This window comes from Bidens hawaiensis, unplaced genomic scaffold (assembly GCF_021521415.1).
Source record: "Bidens hawaiensis isolate Kalapana, Puna unplaced genomic scaffold, B.hawaiensis_p1.1 tig00031120_1, whole genome shotgun sequence".
Taxonomy (NCBI): Eukaryota; Viridiplantae; Streptophyta; class Magnoliopsida; order Asterales; family Asteraceae; genus Bidens; species Bidens hawaiensis.
The window spans coordinates 91,051-105,834 of record NW_027505205.1 but is presented as its reverse complement, the minus strand read 5'-3'; the positions used below and the strand labels follow the sequence as shown (position 1 = coordinate 105,834).

Sequence of the window (14,784 nt, the reverse complement as noted above, 5' to 3'; positions counted from 1 at the left end):
GGCACCGACATCGACCAAAAGGCGATAGTTGGGAATAATGAACACAATATACCTTTTTTTTCTTTGATAGTAGTTGGATAAATATATAACCTGAAACTTATTTTACCTTCAAAGTGGGAGGATTCTAGCTTTGAGGAAGAGTAGAAAGCAGAAGGATTGGAGGAAGCAGGAGGTGTGTGGTCGGCAGGAAAAGCAGCAGGCAGCGGCGGTGGACGGACAACGACGATACTATGGTAGCTGTGTGCGTGAGTTTGAAGATGGGAGAGAGGCATCATAGTTGTGTATTGTATGTTTTATAAAACCCTAAATTGATATAAGGGCATAAAACTGAATTAGAAAAAAAACATTCAAAAAAGTCGCCTAGCAACCGAAATCGAATCCATGACCTTAAATTTAGAAAACCAACTTCTTACAAGCTAGACTAGCTTTTGTAATGTAAATAGGGTGGTTCTTTCCTAATTTATAAGGTGGTTCCTCTAATATTTTCTATATATAAACATACTATTATTTTGAAACTCGGGTGGTTCCAGGGAACCACCGATTTACCATATAGATCAGCCCATGTATAACAGCGCTTATAATAAAATTTTCATTATGTGTGATGCTAATAACATAATCTTTTATACATTTCTACCATTTTTTAAAAATTTCATCAAGAATACATAGAGAAAATTTCTTGGTTATGTTATATATTCATAATCAAATTAACCAACACATGATGTTTGTAAGATATTGGATATCAAAACAAAACTCTTAACTTCCATAACTATGGATTCATTTACCCACTTAAAACTCAAAAAATGACTAGGTTGTTGGATAAGAAGCTTACACAAAAACCTCAGTATGCTCCTAATCATCCAGGGATATTATTCACTATGTAGTTCTTCAAGTATGTGGACACAATTATTGTGAGAACTTAAGATTGTTTTATAAAGTAGTTTTTGTCATTTTGTTATATTTTACATTTACAATTAGTGTGAGAACTTACATATTTCCTCAAGTTTTACATTTATACAATTCAAACCTTTTTAATTTAGTTTTTGCCATTTTGTTATTACTACTTTTTCCTTCAAAACACATTTATTAAGAATATTTTTACTATTATTATATATTTTAAATCAAATTTTTGTTTTTTTTAAATAACAAAAAACATTATTTTTTTTAAATTAACATCTACCGCGAGAGGGGCGAATTCGGATTGTTTAAGCAATTCACGTAATCGTTGACTTCTTTCCAATTGATTATGAGTAACTTTATCAAGATTAGAAGCAAATTGTGCAAAAGATTCTAATTCTGCTAATTGTGCCAGTTCCAGTTTAAATTTATTAACTACTTTTTTCATAGCTTTAATTTGAGTTGCATACCCCACTCTGGAAACATAGATACCCACATTAAAAGTGGGTCGGATTCCAGCATTGTATAGGTCGGAAAATAAGAATATTTGTCCGTTAGTAATCGAAATGACATTAGTAGGAATATAATCGAAACGTTTCTCGATTGGGTTTCAACTATTGGTAAAGCGATCATCCTTCATTCACCTAAAAGAGAAGTTAATTTAGCAGCTCTTTCCAGAAGGCGAGAATGTAAATAAAAACATCCCTAAGATAAGCCTCGCGCCAGGCGGTCTTCGTAATAGAAGAGACATTTGACGATAAGCTTGCGCTTGTTTAGAGAGATCATCATAAATGATTAAAGTGTGTCGTTCACGGTACATAAAATATTCTATCGGCTACCACAAGCTTGCGCTTGTTTGGCGATAAGCTGCTCCTTTATAAGGAGCGAGGTATTGTAATGTAGCAAGGGAATCTGCCATTTCGGCTACCACAATAGTATATTCCATCGCACCCCTCTCCTATAAAGTAGTAACTACCTGAGCCACATAATATGCTTTTAGACCAATAGCTACATAAACGCATATTACATTTTGGCCTTGTTGATTTAGAATTGTATCTGATGCTACTGCTGTTTTACCGGTCTATATATCCCCAATAATTAGTTCTCGCTGACTACGTTCTATGGGAATCATTGAATCAATAGCAATAAGCCCTGTTTGAAGGGGCTCATATACATAACGTCGATAAATAGTCCCCGGAGCGGGTAATTCAATTAACCTATATCCAAAAGATGAAATTTCAACTCTACCATTAATAGGTTTAGCCATGGCGTTGATAACACGACACAAATAGGCCTCACTCACTCATATCTGAGCAATTCTTCATGTTGCTTTTACAGAACTCCCTTCTTGTATCAGAAAACCATCACCCATTAAAACAACACCAACATTAGTTGATTCCAAATTAAGAGCAATACCTATTGTACCTTCTTGAACATCTACTAATTCACCCGCCATTACTTTATCAAGACCATGAATACGAGCAATACCATCACCTACTTGAAATACGGTAGCGGTAGTTATAATCTTTACATCTCTATTATATTGCTCAATACGTTCACAGATAATATTGCTAATTTCGTCGGCTTAAATGGTTACCATGAGTATATTTTATTTCTTTTTTGAAAAAAAAATCAAAAATAATGCCTAAACTAAAGTAGAAGAACTAATCCGTTATTTGTTTCATCGCCACCAATATTGGCACTAATAGTACGTAAATGTAAATCGTTGTTTAAACAATTTTTCAGAGTTCCTAGAGCTCCTTGTAAGGCTTGTTGGAAAATCCGTTGTCAGACTTGATTACTGGCCTTTTGTTGTTCAAAATTGATAGTTTCATTTTTGTAATTTTCTAGTTGTTCCAAAGTATTATAAGTTGAATCAATCAAATTCAATTTTTCTCTCTATTTCAGAGTATCCATTCACGCGAAACTCATCTGCTTTTATTTCTACTTTCCGTAAGCGAGCCCGGTCTTTTTCCAACTTTTTTATGCCCCCTTCGCGCAATTCTTCTGAATTTCTAATAGTATTCAAGATTATCTTTTTTCGATTATCTAATAAATCACTTAATGAAAGTAGATTATCTTTCCATTCATTTCAAAAATTCAATGATCCCTTCCCGAACCAATCATGAATCTTTCGATTCGTTTGGCTCTCACGCTCAATATAAATTCTCATATTTTGATTGTTAATGTACTGAGCCTATCCTCTATTCTTTTGTCATATTCCAAAATGAAATCAAAATATCAAAAGAAATCACTAATTCAAGAACAAAATATTCGGAGAACTCTTCTGACCAAACAAAAAATATGTAATTGTCAGCAAAGTTGTTTACTTTTTTAAATCCAATAAGTTTTCTTACTTTATACACAATAAATAGGTCATCGATTCAGTATTGGCTAAAAAACCCCAATACGTAGATCAAATCATTTTATTGATATGAGTGTTTTATATTGATAAAATATTTATTTTGAAACCATCTCTATATTAACATAGTGGTAGAAAGAATACCATGCTGCGTCTGGACTTCAAACAGTTTAGCTTTAACCATGTTAATGGTCCCACATTATTTGTTGATAGAGAATCAAAGTGGATTTTCTAATAAATTACGAAATGCTATAGTTGTTACATATGATTTCTGAATTGATTCAGAAGTAATTCGCAAGATCATGCACTCTTCTTTCTTAGATATAACTTTCCTAGTTATAACAGAAAAAGTACATCTGGTTGGATCCACCATATTCTTGAAATAGGGAGTATTACAGTAATCTAACTATCTTGAGGCGGTGAGAATTACATGCACTTAAAACTAGCAAGTCACTCTGTTTTATGAAAGTAAATAACGAGTGGTGGCGCCCCTCCATGTCCATTTTCATACGAGCTTTAGTTAATAGTTATATTTTTTTAGGGTAAAGATGCCTAAGTGCACAAAAAAAACTTGATGTGCTGAAAGCGGTCTATAAAAACTTAACCAAACCTAGACACTCTAGTTTTAAATTTATAAACCTAGACTCTCCTAATGCTAGACCACTATACAAGCAAGTGTACCTATCGACTGTAGTAAAGTCTATTAAAGTTCAGGATATCGAACCCAAAGGACACTAGTTACACCTAAACTAGACTCTGACAAGAACTTAAATAAATAGATTTAATTGACTTTTGTATTTTTTTAGTAACTATAAACTAAAGAATACTTAAACTAAAACTGACACTGACACTGACACTAACAGACTTTAACTCGATTACCTAGACGAATGCAAAGATAGGAGAAGCACTACCTAGGTTTAGAATCCTCCTTGTGAATCTTGGATCTTTCTCGGTTATGAAGAAAACACCCGACAGAGCAACCCGATAGAGCAATCCTGAAGTAAAGCCAAAAATAAACAATCCTAAAACAACCTGCAAATAAGAGAAGAAAACACCCGGCAGAGCAAAGAAGTAAAGCCAAAAATAAAAATAAAAAAAATGGAAACATATTACCGGGTTGCCTCCCAGAAAGCGCTAAGTTTACAGAAAAGTCTTCAGACGGACTCACTCCTGAAACCTAAATCAGGAGGCTTCTGCTTTATCCTCTTCCCATCAATGCTCCTTAACACTAACCTCTTCCAATTGGTTGGGAATAACCCAATTGTAAAGCTCTCGTGGGCCCAAAGATATGAATTCAACTTAACCCGCCAACACTTGAATTTCCTGGGACCAAATTGTATGATCTTCAGCCTCGGCATCCTCTTTCTTATTCCTTTAGCAAATTTTCTAAACCTCAACACCTCCCGAATGGAGATTGAGTACGGTTCGTGTTTTGGTTTATCAGATTCGAGGTGTAATGTCATAGGAACCGAATCACTTACTACTTCATGGTTCCCCTTGCAAAGCTCCTTCTCGATCCCCACACTTGGCTCGTTATACAGTAATTCTTCAAGACGTTTTAAATCACCAAGTGGGTCAAACTCTTATTCTTCACAACACGGAGTGGGCATATCGAATAACTCATCACCAAATTCTAGCTTCCATGAAGGAATGTGCTCCTCCTCCATGTCGTTCTTCATCACCTCATCGCCGTCATCAATTTCAACCAAAGTGTCATGAGGAAACTTTACCACCTCTATCTCCTCATCACCCCAAAAATCATCATCAACTGGTTCGGATCCATAGTACCAAAGCGCGGAATATTGATGAGTTGAATTAACTTCTTTCTTAACCGAAAGTGGGACTTGTTCGTCCATTATCGTCTCCAGTTCTGACTCTAACCGAAGATCCTCGTTGTTCTTTATAAACTCTGAGTCTGAAACAACATGTATCATTGCACCTGTGGCAATTTGAATTGCAATTAAATTTCCTTACGTATCATAAAGAGAAATATTTCGCGGTTTTGGGATCGCCTTGATATGATCTATTATAGCCTGAATTTCTCGATCCCTTTCCTCTCTCGCTGCTCTCATCCATTCAAGTAATTCTTCTCGTGTTTCATATCGCTGCAGCTGCGAATACGGGTTAACATCGTAGTCCATGGAGTACCCCCCGATGAATTAGACAACGTACAGTGAAATGGGGTCCTCCACATATCTCGCACATGATATAAGACAAAAATAAATGACACAAAAATACTCACAAGATAAACCACAAAGAGCAAAAAAAAGCATGAACTCACAAGACACATCACAACTGAAAACACAAAAAGAACCAATAAAACAAATAATAATAAAATTTTACAAAAATTACTAGACGAACTAAAAAGACACTCTAAAAAGACCTACAAAACGTATAAAATTAGACACACAAATAAGACCAATTAATCAATTAAGTTCAATCAAAGTTAATTTCGCTATCGTCTAAATGTCCCCGGAAACGACGCCAAAAACTTGATGTGCTTAAAGCGGTCTATAAAAACTTAACCAAACCTAGACACTCTAGTTTTAAATTTATAAACCTAGACTCTTCTAATGCTAGACCACTAGACAGGCAAGTGTACCTATCGACTGTAGTAAAGCCTATTGAAGTCCGGGATATAGAACCCAAAGGACACTAGCGACACCTAAACTAGACTCTGACTAAGAACTTAAATAAATAGATTTAATTGATTTTTGTATCTTTTTAGTAACTATAAACTAAAGAATACTTAAACTAAAACTGACACTGACACTAACAGACTTTAACTCGATTATCTAGACGAACTCAAAGATATGAGAAGCACTACCTAGGTTTAGAATCCTACTTGTGAATCTTGGATATTTCTCGGCTATGGAACTATGATGGAACCGGGATCTTAGAATACGACACCCTTATGAAACCTACAGGATCTCTGATCATTCTCCGGGTGTGACCTACAAGGAAACTAAGGGGCGTTTAAATTTACCGGTTTGTTGGATTACCTGTCAGTCTCTCCAACAATATAGTCTCTCCAACAATACTAAAGTTCCCTAAAAAGATAGATTACCTGTCAGTGTCACTATCTCAATACACCCTAAAGTGCAAGGGGTAACCTAAGAACAATCGATAAGTCACGGAATTACAATGAATCTAGGGAAATCTAGGAAACTTCCTGTCAGAGCGTTCTAGCCTAAACATCTAATCCCAAGGACAACCCGACTATCTACTACCTCTCAGTCTCTAGATATGTAGAATATAAAGCTCTAATAAATCGCCAACCAATGTTCCTATTGATTACTACGTCTAGCTAAACCATAAAATAATCACAAACACACAGTAAGCGACCTAAACATGCATCTATAACTGAAAGACATTCGACAAGACACATGCAGTATATAGATAAAAAAATAATCAAATCAATTATAAAAAGATTCTTTACTTAAGTATTAATCCAACATTAGAAACCAAAAACCAAAATATTATCCACAAATCACAAAGTATTCATTAAAAACCTAGGTAGCTAGGGGGTTTAGCCAACACTCATACTCAAGAATAAAGCATTATAATTAGGTTCAAACACTGAATTCATAATGAACATAAGAAATTCAAACCGTAAAAGAGTGTTATGAACGAGTAGATGCTGACCCCAATGCTCTCTATTAAACTAACTCATGCTTCACTCTTATTTTTTTTGTGCGGATGCATGGTCTTTCTGCCTCCTGTACCGTCTAATTCCTGGTTGTCCCCTCAATGTCTTGCGTAACAATCCTCCTAAAATAATAATTCCAGATTCCCCTCGTAGGGCTTCCCCTGACATACGAATATGGACCAGATATACTTTAATTTCATTTGTCTCCAGCCCACTAATTCAATTAGTAATTATACCCAACTAGAAAACTAAAAATTTAATACTTGATCTAGCCCCTAATTATTTGTAGCCCACTTGAACCGGTTACGAGCGAACACAGATTCACTAATTGTAAACCAATAAATTAGTTATTTTTTCTCTCTCTTTTTTTAAATCCTTATAGTATTTTTCTTATTTAGCGGCTCGAATCTCTATATCCTTAAAAATTGAATTGCGTCGTTTAACCTCGTTGCATCTTAACCGACAACATCCTTCATTTTACCTTGTTTACACCTCAAACCTAGAAAAATCAAATATAAGCCAATTATGAGTAGTATTACATAATAAGTAGCTTTAAAATAATATGAAAGTGTAGGTTATACTTATAATATTTATATTGAGTTTAGACCATATCAAATTCCATGCTGCGTCTGGACTTCAAATAGTTTAGCTTTAACCATGTTAATGGTCCCACATTATTGATTGATAGAGAATCAAAGTGGATTTTCCAATAAATTACGAAATGCTATAGTTCTTACATATGATTTCTGAATTGATTCATAAGTAATTCGCAAGATCATACACTCTTATTTCTTAGATATAACTTTCCTAGTTATAACAGAAAAAATACATCTGGTTGGATCCATCCTATTCTTGAAATAAACAACTCGCACACACTCAATTTCCAAAAAGATCAAGACCCTAAGCACTACACTTAGATTTATTAGATTTGTTGCTAAAATATCAATATTAAACCCGAAACTCAGACGGATGGCAAGTGGCCCAAAGAAACGAAAGAATTGGTTACATTATTCATATGATCTCCTCATATAAATAGACTAAAAGATAGAACATAGTTCTTTTTGTATTACTTTGTCCTATTTATATATACATAGTTATAGTTTCCTACTTTCTAAATTGAATCCAAAATCTATTCAATTTAGAAATCATGAATTACTTCCTTGGTCCCACCCCCCTCGGGATGCCGCTAATAACCAACGAATGGCAAGTGTTTTTTCTTTTGTGGATCCTATTTCAATGGGATCTTGATAGTGGATTTGTTTCTGTCTTTTGTTGAATCTTTTTCATGGCTCGATAGATAATTTGATAAGCCAACGATTTTTTTCCGTGTTTCAGAATACGGTTAACCAACATGTTATCTAATTGATTACGATAAATTGGATCGGATTTTGCAGTTTTTTCTTCTGAAGTACCTCAACATGACATGAGCGTGAAAGGGTTTCAAGAATCAGTTTTCTTTTTATAAGGGCTAAAATCATTTTTGTCTGCTACTTAGTATCAGCAATAGGTCAGAAAAAGTATCTAAATAAAAACTTTAGATATATGTACCCTGTTGAAGTAAGGAACCATGACATATATGTTTGGAATAGATTACATTTTGAGAGAGTTGAATAAGAACTTTCTCGTTGAAAAATTATATACATATGCCCTTTCTCAACGCATTTCTTTAGCCTAAGACTCTGTTTTTTTCCTTTTAGCAGATGATCAAGATTTCTCATAACATGGAACGTGAATCAAACCCATGTTTGAATTGAAATTGAGATAATGATACAAGTTCTACCCATCTGAATCAGTAGATTCATATATTAAAAAGGTTGACTATAAGTTCTTTTAAAATTGACTATTTGTCCCTCTATTAGAGGTGTTCCAGAAATGTATGCGATCGAGTAAATAGCTCTACGAACGAATGGATTGGATCAAGTTGGAAAATGGAAAGATTTGTACAAGTTATACATTTCGTCACCACTTTGTGGAAAAGCCTTAGGTATGAATATGTTAGATACTTGTGACTCGATTGCTGAAATAGTATCTCTCCCCAAAAAGCATGTTTCTTTACCGACGCACAAAGAAAATAATTTGTTGCGAATGAACAAGATATTGAGGAATTGTCCATACGTAAAATCGTAATTATTGATACGTGCCTTTTCCACCTAAAAGGGGAATCTTTTGTTACAATAGAAGCAGAAGTGATGTGGGTTATTCAAGAATCGAAGTTTATTTCCTTTATAAAAAGAAGATCTCAATTAACTTCTATGTAATGATTTCATGGGATTCAGCTAATTGTATTGATCATGGAATATCAGTGAGAAATAGGAATCTGTGTTGGGTTCAAATCCTGTCATCCCTACCTATTACTCCTCCTTTGAGCAGTAATGAGGTATATTTTAAGATCAACTTACAATGGACATATCATATAGAATCTTTCATTCTTATAAAACTATATAGTATGCATACAACATGTATTGGGGCTAATTCTTTTCTTTTTTCTTACAGTATTCTCTTTTATGTTAAGAAAGCGCTCTTAGTTTAGTTCAGTAGAACTCGGGTCTCCAAAACCCGATTTTAACATCCTACTTTCGATGATAATAATAAGAGTAATTTCGTTTATTTGATAATACGTTAATCAGTTAAATAAATAAAATATTAGAGAGTGGGCTTGGACATATGGAATAAGGGATGGAATGTGTCTTAGGTCCATGGGTTTAAAGGAGTATAAATACCCCTTAAACCCTAAACATTTCCATTTTTATCCATCTCTACACCATAGCCTACACCCTCAAAAATACACAAACACTTTTCTATATCCCGAACCATGATCCGAAGGTGAGAACACGAGCTTGATAGTGTTAGAGCATCGTAACGAGCCAAAACCGATATCAATACTAGATCGCGTGTGCAAACCGATTCGTTTAAAGGTACGTTTTATAACGATACACTTATTCGGCTCGTTTAGGATTCCTAGATCTGTACACATGATAAAGATCAATCAAACACAATGATTTTCAATGAAATTCGTTAACGCCTGATAGGTTAATTGTTAGTATGAATAACCGGGTTCTTGTATTGATAGACCCTTGGTTTAAAAAAAGTGCGCCTGAGGCGAGCCGAGGCGGGAGGCGACCTAAGGCAAGGGCCTCTTCGCTTTAGGTTTGTCAAGGCGAGCAATGTTTAAAAGGCGAGCCTGAGATGGGATTTTTAGACAAAAAGCGACCTAAAGCGAAGCTGAGACGCTCGCCTTTTGTACATAGGTGGTTTTTAAGCTTCTAAATATTGTACAATATGCTTTTTAGGTTGTATATGTATATAATTTTCATATTAAATCATATATAATGCTTATATATAGCTACATTATGGATCTGGATGCTAAAACCCATTATATATACATATATAAAAATTATATAAGTATGTTCGCCTCGTGTACAAAAATCTCACGCTTTTCCACCTAGCGCTTCACACTTCTGTTTTAAGCCCAGTCGCTTTTCCTCGCCTCTCGCTTTATGAAACCAAGGATAAACCGCACCATTAAAACGCTAATGTTTGCATGATTGGGTGTTTGGGGTTTGTTAGCGCTGCAATTACGAGACTAATGACACCATTTTGGTGTTGTTTCGTCGTGAACTGAGGGATAATCGCAGATCTGATGCATGTTGACTGTTTCTGTTCTTATCGATTTGACTTTGACACCTGAGTCAAAGATCTGGATAAGGCCGATGCTCATTCATCTTGATTGAACGAATCGCTGGTCATTCGTTAAGCAATCATAACGAATGAGCAATCATAACGAATAAGGATGCATGCGTAACGAATAAGCCCTCATTCGCCCTATAGTAGTCACGAATGACCTTATTCATTCGTCATCCGTTCACTCGCCATGAGGAGGCAACGAATGGGACCATTCGTCATAGAGAATGGTGTAACGAATGATACATACTCAGAATGAAGATTTCTTAACGAATCAGACCATTCGTCATAAACGAATGAGTTAGCGAATAAAATAATCATTTAAGAATTCTAATGAAATTTATGCAAAGGAATGTTAATGAAATAAAATTTTTCCAAGATGACCTGCCAGCTCGACCCCAGCCAGGGGCTCTGCCCCTTGGACCCTACTAGGGGTTTCCGCCCCTTGACCCCGCTGCCAGGGCGCTGTCCCAGGACCCCCGTAGCTAGGGGTTACGATAACTTAGAAGTATGATAGTTAGAAGTAGTTAATTGATACGTGTAATTGTTATACAGTTAGTCGTGCCCAGTTAAAGAAAAGAGTTACCATTAAATCTGAAAGGAATCGAGTTCAGGTGAGTTTCTAGCCCTATTTCCTTGTTATGTTTTCGAGGGTGTGTGCATACTCAATGTGAATAGGTAATACACTTACCTTAAGTGGTAAGTGTATAACTTGTGAATGTGTAAGATATGAGAATGTGCATGATATGTGAATGTGTATGATGAGATAGAAGGGAGCAGACCATAATAATATCTGAGACAGAATGGACCAGACCCTAATAATATCTAAGATAGAAAATAAAGGGACCAGACCCTACTAATATCTGAGATGGTAAAAATAGTTATGCATGTAGTATGAAAGCATGAAAGTGTGATGGTATGAAAGAACGTATGTTTGAATATATGAATGTACGAAAGAAAGGTAACATGTAAAGTATATAATATGTATCTTCGGATGCGTATATGAAACTAAGTGTATAAATGTATGTTGCCTGATTAACTAGAACTCACTCAGCGTAGCTGACTTTTAGTATGTACGCAGGTGAGTAGGATGAGATAGCTGGCTTGAAGAGGGACACGTGACAGATGAATAAAGAAGATGACATCTGAAGACTTAGCTAATAATGATAGAACTAAAAGACATGTTTTATATTGTTTTAATCTAAGACTTATGTAATGAATGGTTGATATTTATCTATTCCGCAAAAAGTTTTAATTAACTCTGATATTTAGAACTGTGTTTATGAGTAAATCTAACGTCCAAGTAGGGCACCAGGACCGGGGCCTTACACCGATGTCGTATGTTTAAATCTTAAAGAGTGTGATTCAGATCTTCTTTGATCGAATTCGACGGAAACACTAACTGGAACTGAAACAACAATCTTAATTTGACCTCCAGGATATTAAAAAAATGAGGAGGTTAATTTAAAAATACATTTGTTTTTCTAAAATTGTTTTCATTGTTTAGAGTGTGTTTCTTAAATAGTTTTTGAAGATAGTTTGCACTTTTTAAAACAAATTTCTTAATGTTTGTTAATAAATACAAATAAATAAATAAATAGTGGATTTACACAATAAACTGCACAAACTTTGTACTATAAAGTGAAAAAAAAATTATTAGAGGAGAGTTATATGTCAATTGTTAAAGGAATTGAAAGTTTAGGGGAGAAAGTATAATTAGTAGAAGATGATGTTTGTTTAGCCTCACCCTTTTATTTTGTATTTTAATTTTTTTATTTTATGTACTTTCAATTTGGAATGATAAATTCATGAAAAAAATATATATGTAATTATATTAATTGAACTAGTTTTTATCCCCCGTATTACGGGGGTTGTTTTATATGTTTGTTCTAATATTTATTTATTTTTTTGAATTTATATTTTTTTATTGTATGAAAGTTAATAATATACTTATGGTTTGATGATAAATTTTTTCACAAATAAATGAGATGTTATAACCCGGTTTATAAGTTATATGGTTTTGATGAAACCCAAGACCCGTTTATTTTTTTTTTACTATAAAATTGGTTTTTTTAATTATAAATAATATTTATGGAATTTAATAATATACTTATGGGTTGATGAGACCCAAGACCCGTTTATATTTTTTACTATAAAATTGGTATTTTAATTTAAATAATAATATATATATATATTAAAATAAATAAGATATTAATTTTTAGTATATCCTATTTTATAGGATTTTCATATCAATAATTTGGTGAGAATAATTTTCAATTTAATGAGATTTTATAACCCGTTTAAGGAATATATGGGTTTGGTAAGATCTATACCCGTAAATTCGGGTCAAATGCATGAGAATGCTCTATTTAAAAATCAAGCAAATCTGGTGACTCTAAAAAAAGGAGGAGCGACCACATCACGACACGTAGGATTTTTATGTTTTAGTTTATATATATTATAGATGCTCATGTGACGTTAAAGTAATTATTGATATTTGATCGGACTAAAATCTTTTATTCATTAAATAAGTTTAAACTTTAAACACATACATTATTTGTAATTTTGTATTTCATGCAATTATTATTTTACTTCTAAAAAGTTCATCATCTAACTTCTCTTATTGCTGCCTCCATATATCTTTATTTTATCACGCTAATAGTTGTTGTCGTCGTTCTTCATCCGCATCCATTTCTTCATTGCACCCTGCAAAAATATAGTAATAAACGAGTTGAGTCTAAGCTTAGCTCAAGTTTAACAAATTACTCACAAACTAAGCCAGAGTCAGACTTGAGTTTTAAAAATAAAGCTTGAAACGAGTCAAGCTCAACCCATTATATTGCTATATCACGTATTGTGTTGCATGTAACTTATGTGCTAGTTACATTACAGATAGCAATTAGAAAACAAATATTGAAAAAGAGTACGTACTTTGAGCAATCCGAATTGAGGCTGATGTCAAAAGAAACGTTGAGGCCGCATTTGCCAGGAAGTGTTCGAGCATTGTCAATGTTAATTCCAGGGAGGGCCGTGACCGTTTGTTCGGTGCACTTGCAAACCGCCTGGCGGTCATCCAAGGTAGTTACGGCGCTATTCAGTGATGTAACACCGCTACAACATTCAGTAGATGCCGTGCCTCCATTGATCAGGTAGGTTGCACAAGGCGTGAGGTCACTGATCACCTGCTCACACGTTATGGCCCCTTCCACAGCACGCGGTGCAGCCACCACCAGACAGTAGACAACGGCCACCGCCACCGCCATCTTGTGAACTAGTGCTGCTCTAGCCATTGCTTGTCGATCACTTGGTGTGTGATGGAGAGAAATAGAGATTTCTGATATTGTGTGGTGAGTTTACATACAAACTATATATAGCCATAGTTAGCGGATGCGAACTTATTATTAAATAAATAAATGTGCTATTAAATTATGTTTTAGTTTCCTAATTTCTCACAGTTTCGTAGCCGTTTCTCACAAATTAGTTTCCTAATCTGGCTCCAGCATTCATAAATTCGTTGTTGTAGAAATCGTTAAGTGCTAGTCGGACTGTAAAATATGGACTACTGAATGATCAAGTTTAATAGAGATTAATCGAATTAGAATTCACATGTAATTTTTCAAATATTCACACACACATACACACACACCAAATTGTATAAATAAAATTTTCAATTTTGTCTGATTTTGACCAAATTACGATTAATCGACAACTAGTTAAGTATAGACTAGTTAAGTATAGAGTAAAAACAAGTAATCGGGGCTTAATTAGGTTTTTCCAACCTTGAATAGATGGACAACGTACCTACTATATCCACTTGTTAGCCTTTTAAATTTTAAAAAAATGTTAAATACATAAATTATTTGTTACAAATAATAGATATGACACCCCTTCAAAGTTTTAATATTATAAGTTTAAAGAAAAGTAATATGTTTGTTTGTCACATATATGAATAGTTTGTATTGTGGTATCGAAATTAGTTATTTTCTAGCGGGTTCAATACTTTTTTTTAATGTCGGCAAAGATTATATTAAAAAACGTTAAATTTGTTATGAAGTCGAAAACAAAATAAACAACTTACATCATATATATATATACACACACTATGCGTCGTGTCGTTTATAACCATAATATATATGATGCATAAAAAATAATCAAAATAGTGGGAGAGAGTGAAACAATTATGTAACCTTTTTGTTTA

General features: G+C 34.2%; 1 protein-coding gene across 1 annotated transcript; it reads right to left on the bottom strand.

Annotated features, from left to right (window-relative positions):
• Positions 1-13,268: 13,268 nt before the first annotated feature.
• Positions 13,269-13,878, bottom strand: LOC143611460 (non-specific lipid-transfer protein 1-like). Its single transcript, XM_077085653.1, has 2 exons — positions 13,518-13,878; positions 13,269-13,292 (listed from the first exon to the last, which is right to left on the bottom strand). Exons 1-2 carry the CDS (start codon positions 13,874-13,876, stop codon positions 13,283-13,285), a joined length of 369 nt encoding a protein of 122 aa, XP_076941768.1. The 5' UTR covers positions 13,877-13,878; the 3' UTR covers positions 13,269-13,282.
• Positions 13,879-14,784: the final 906 nt, after the last annotated feature.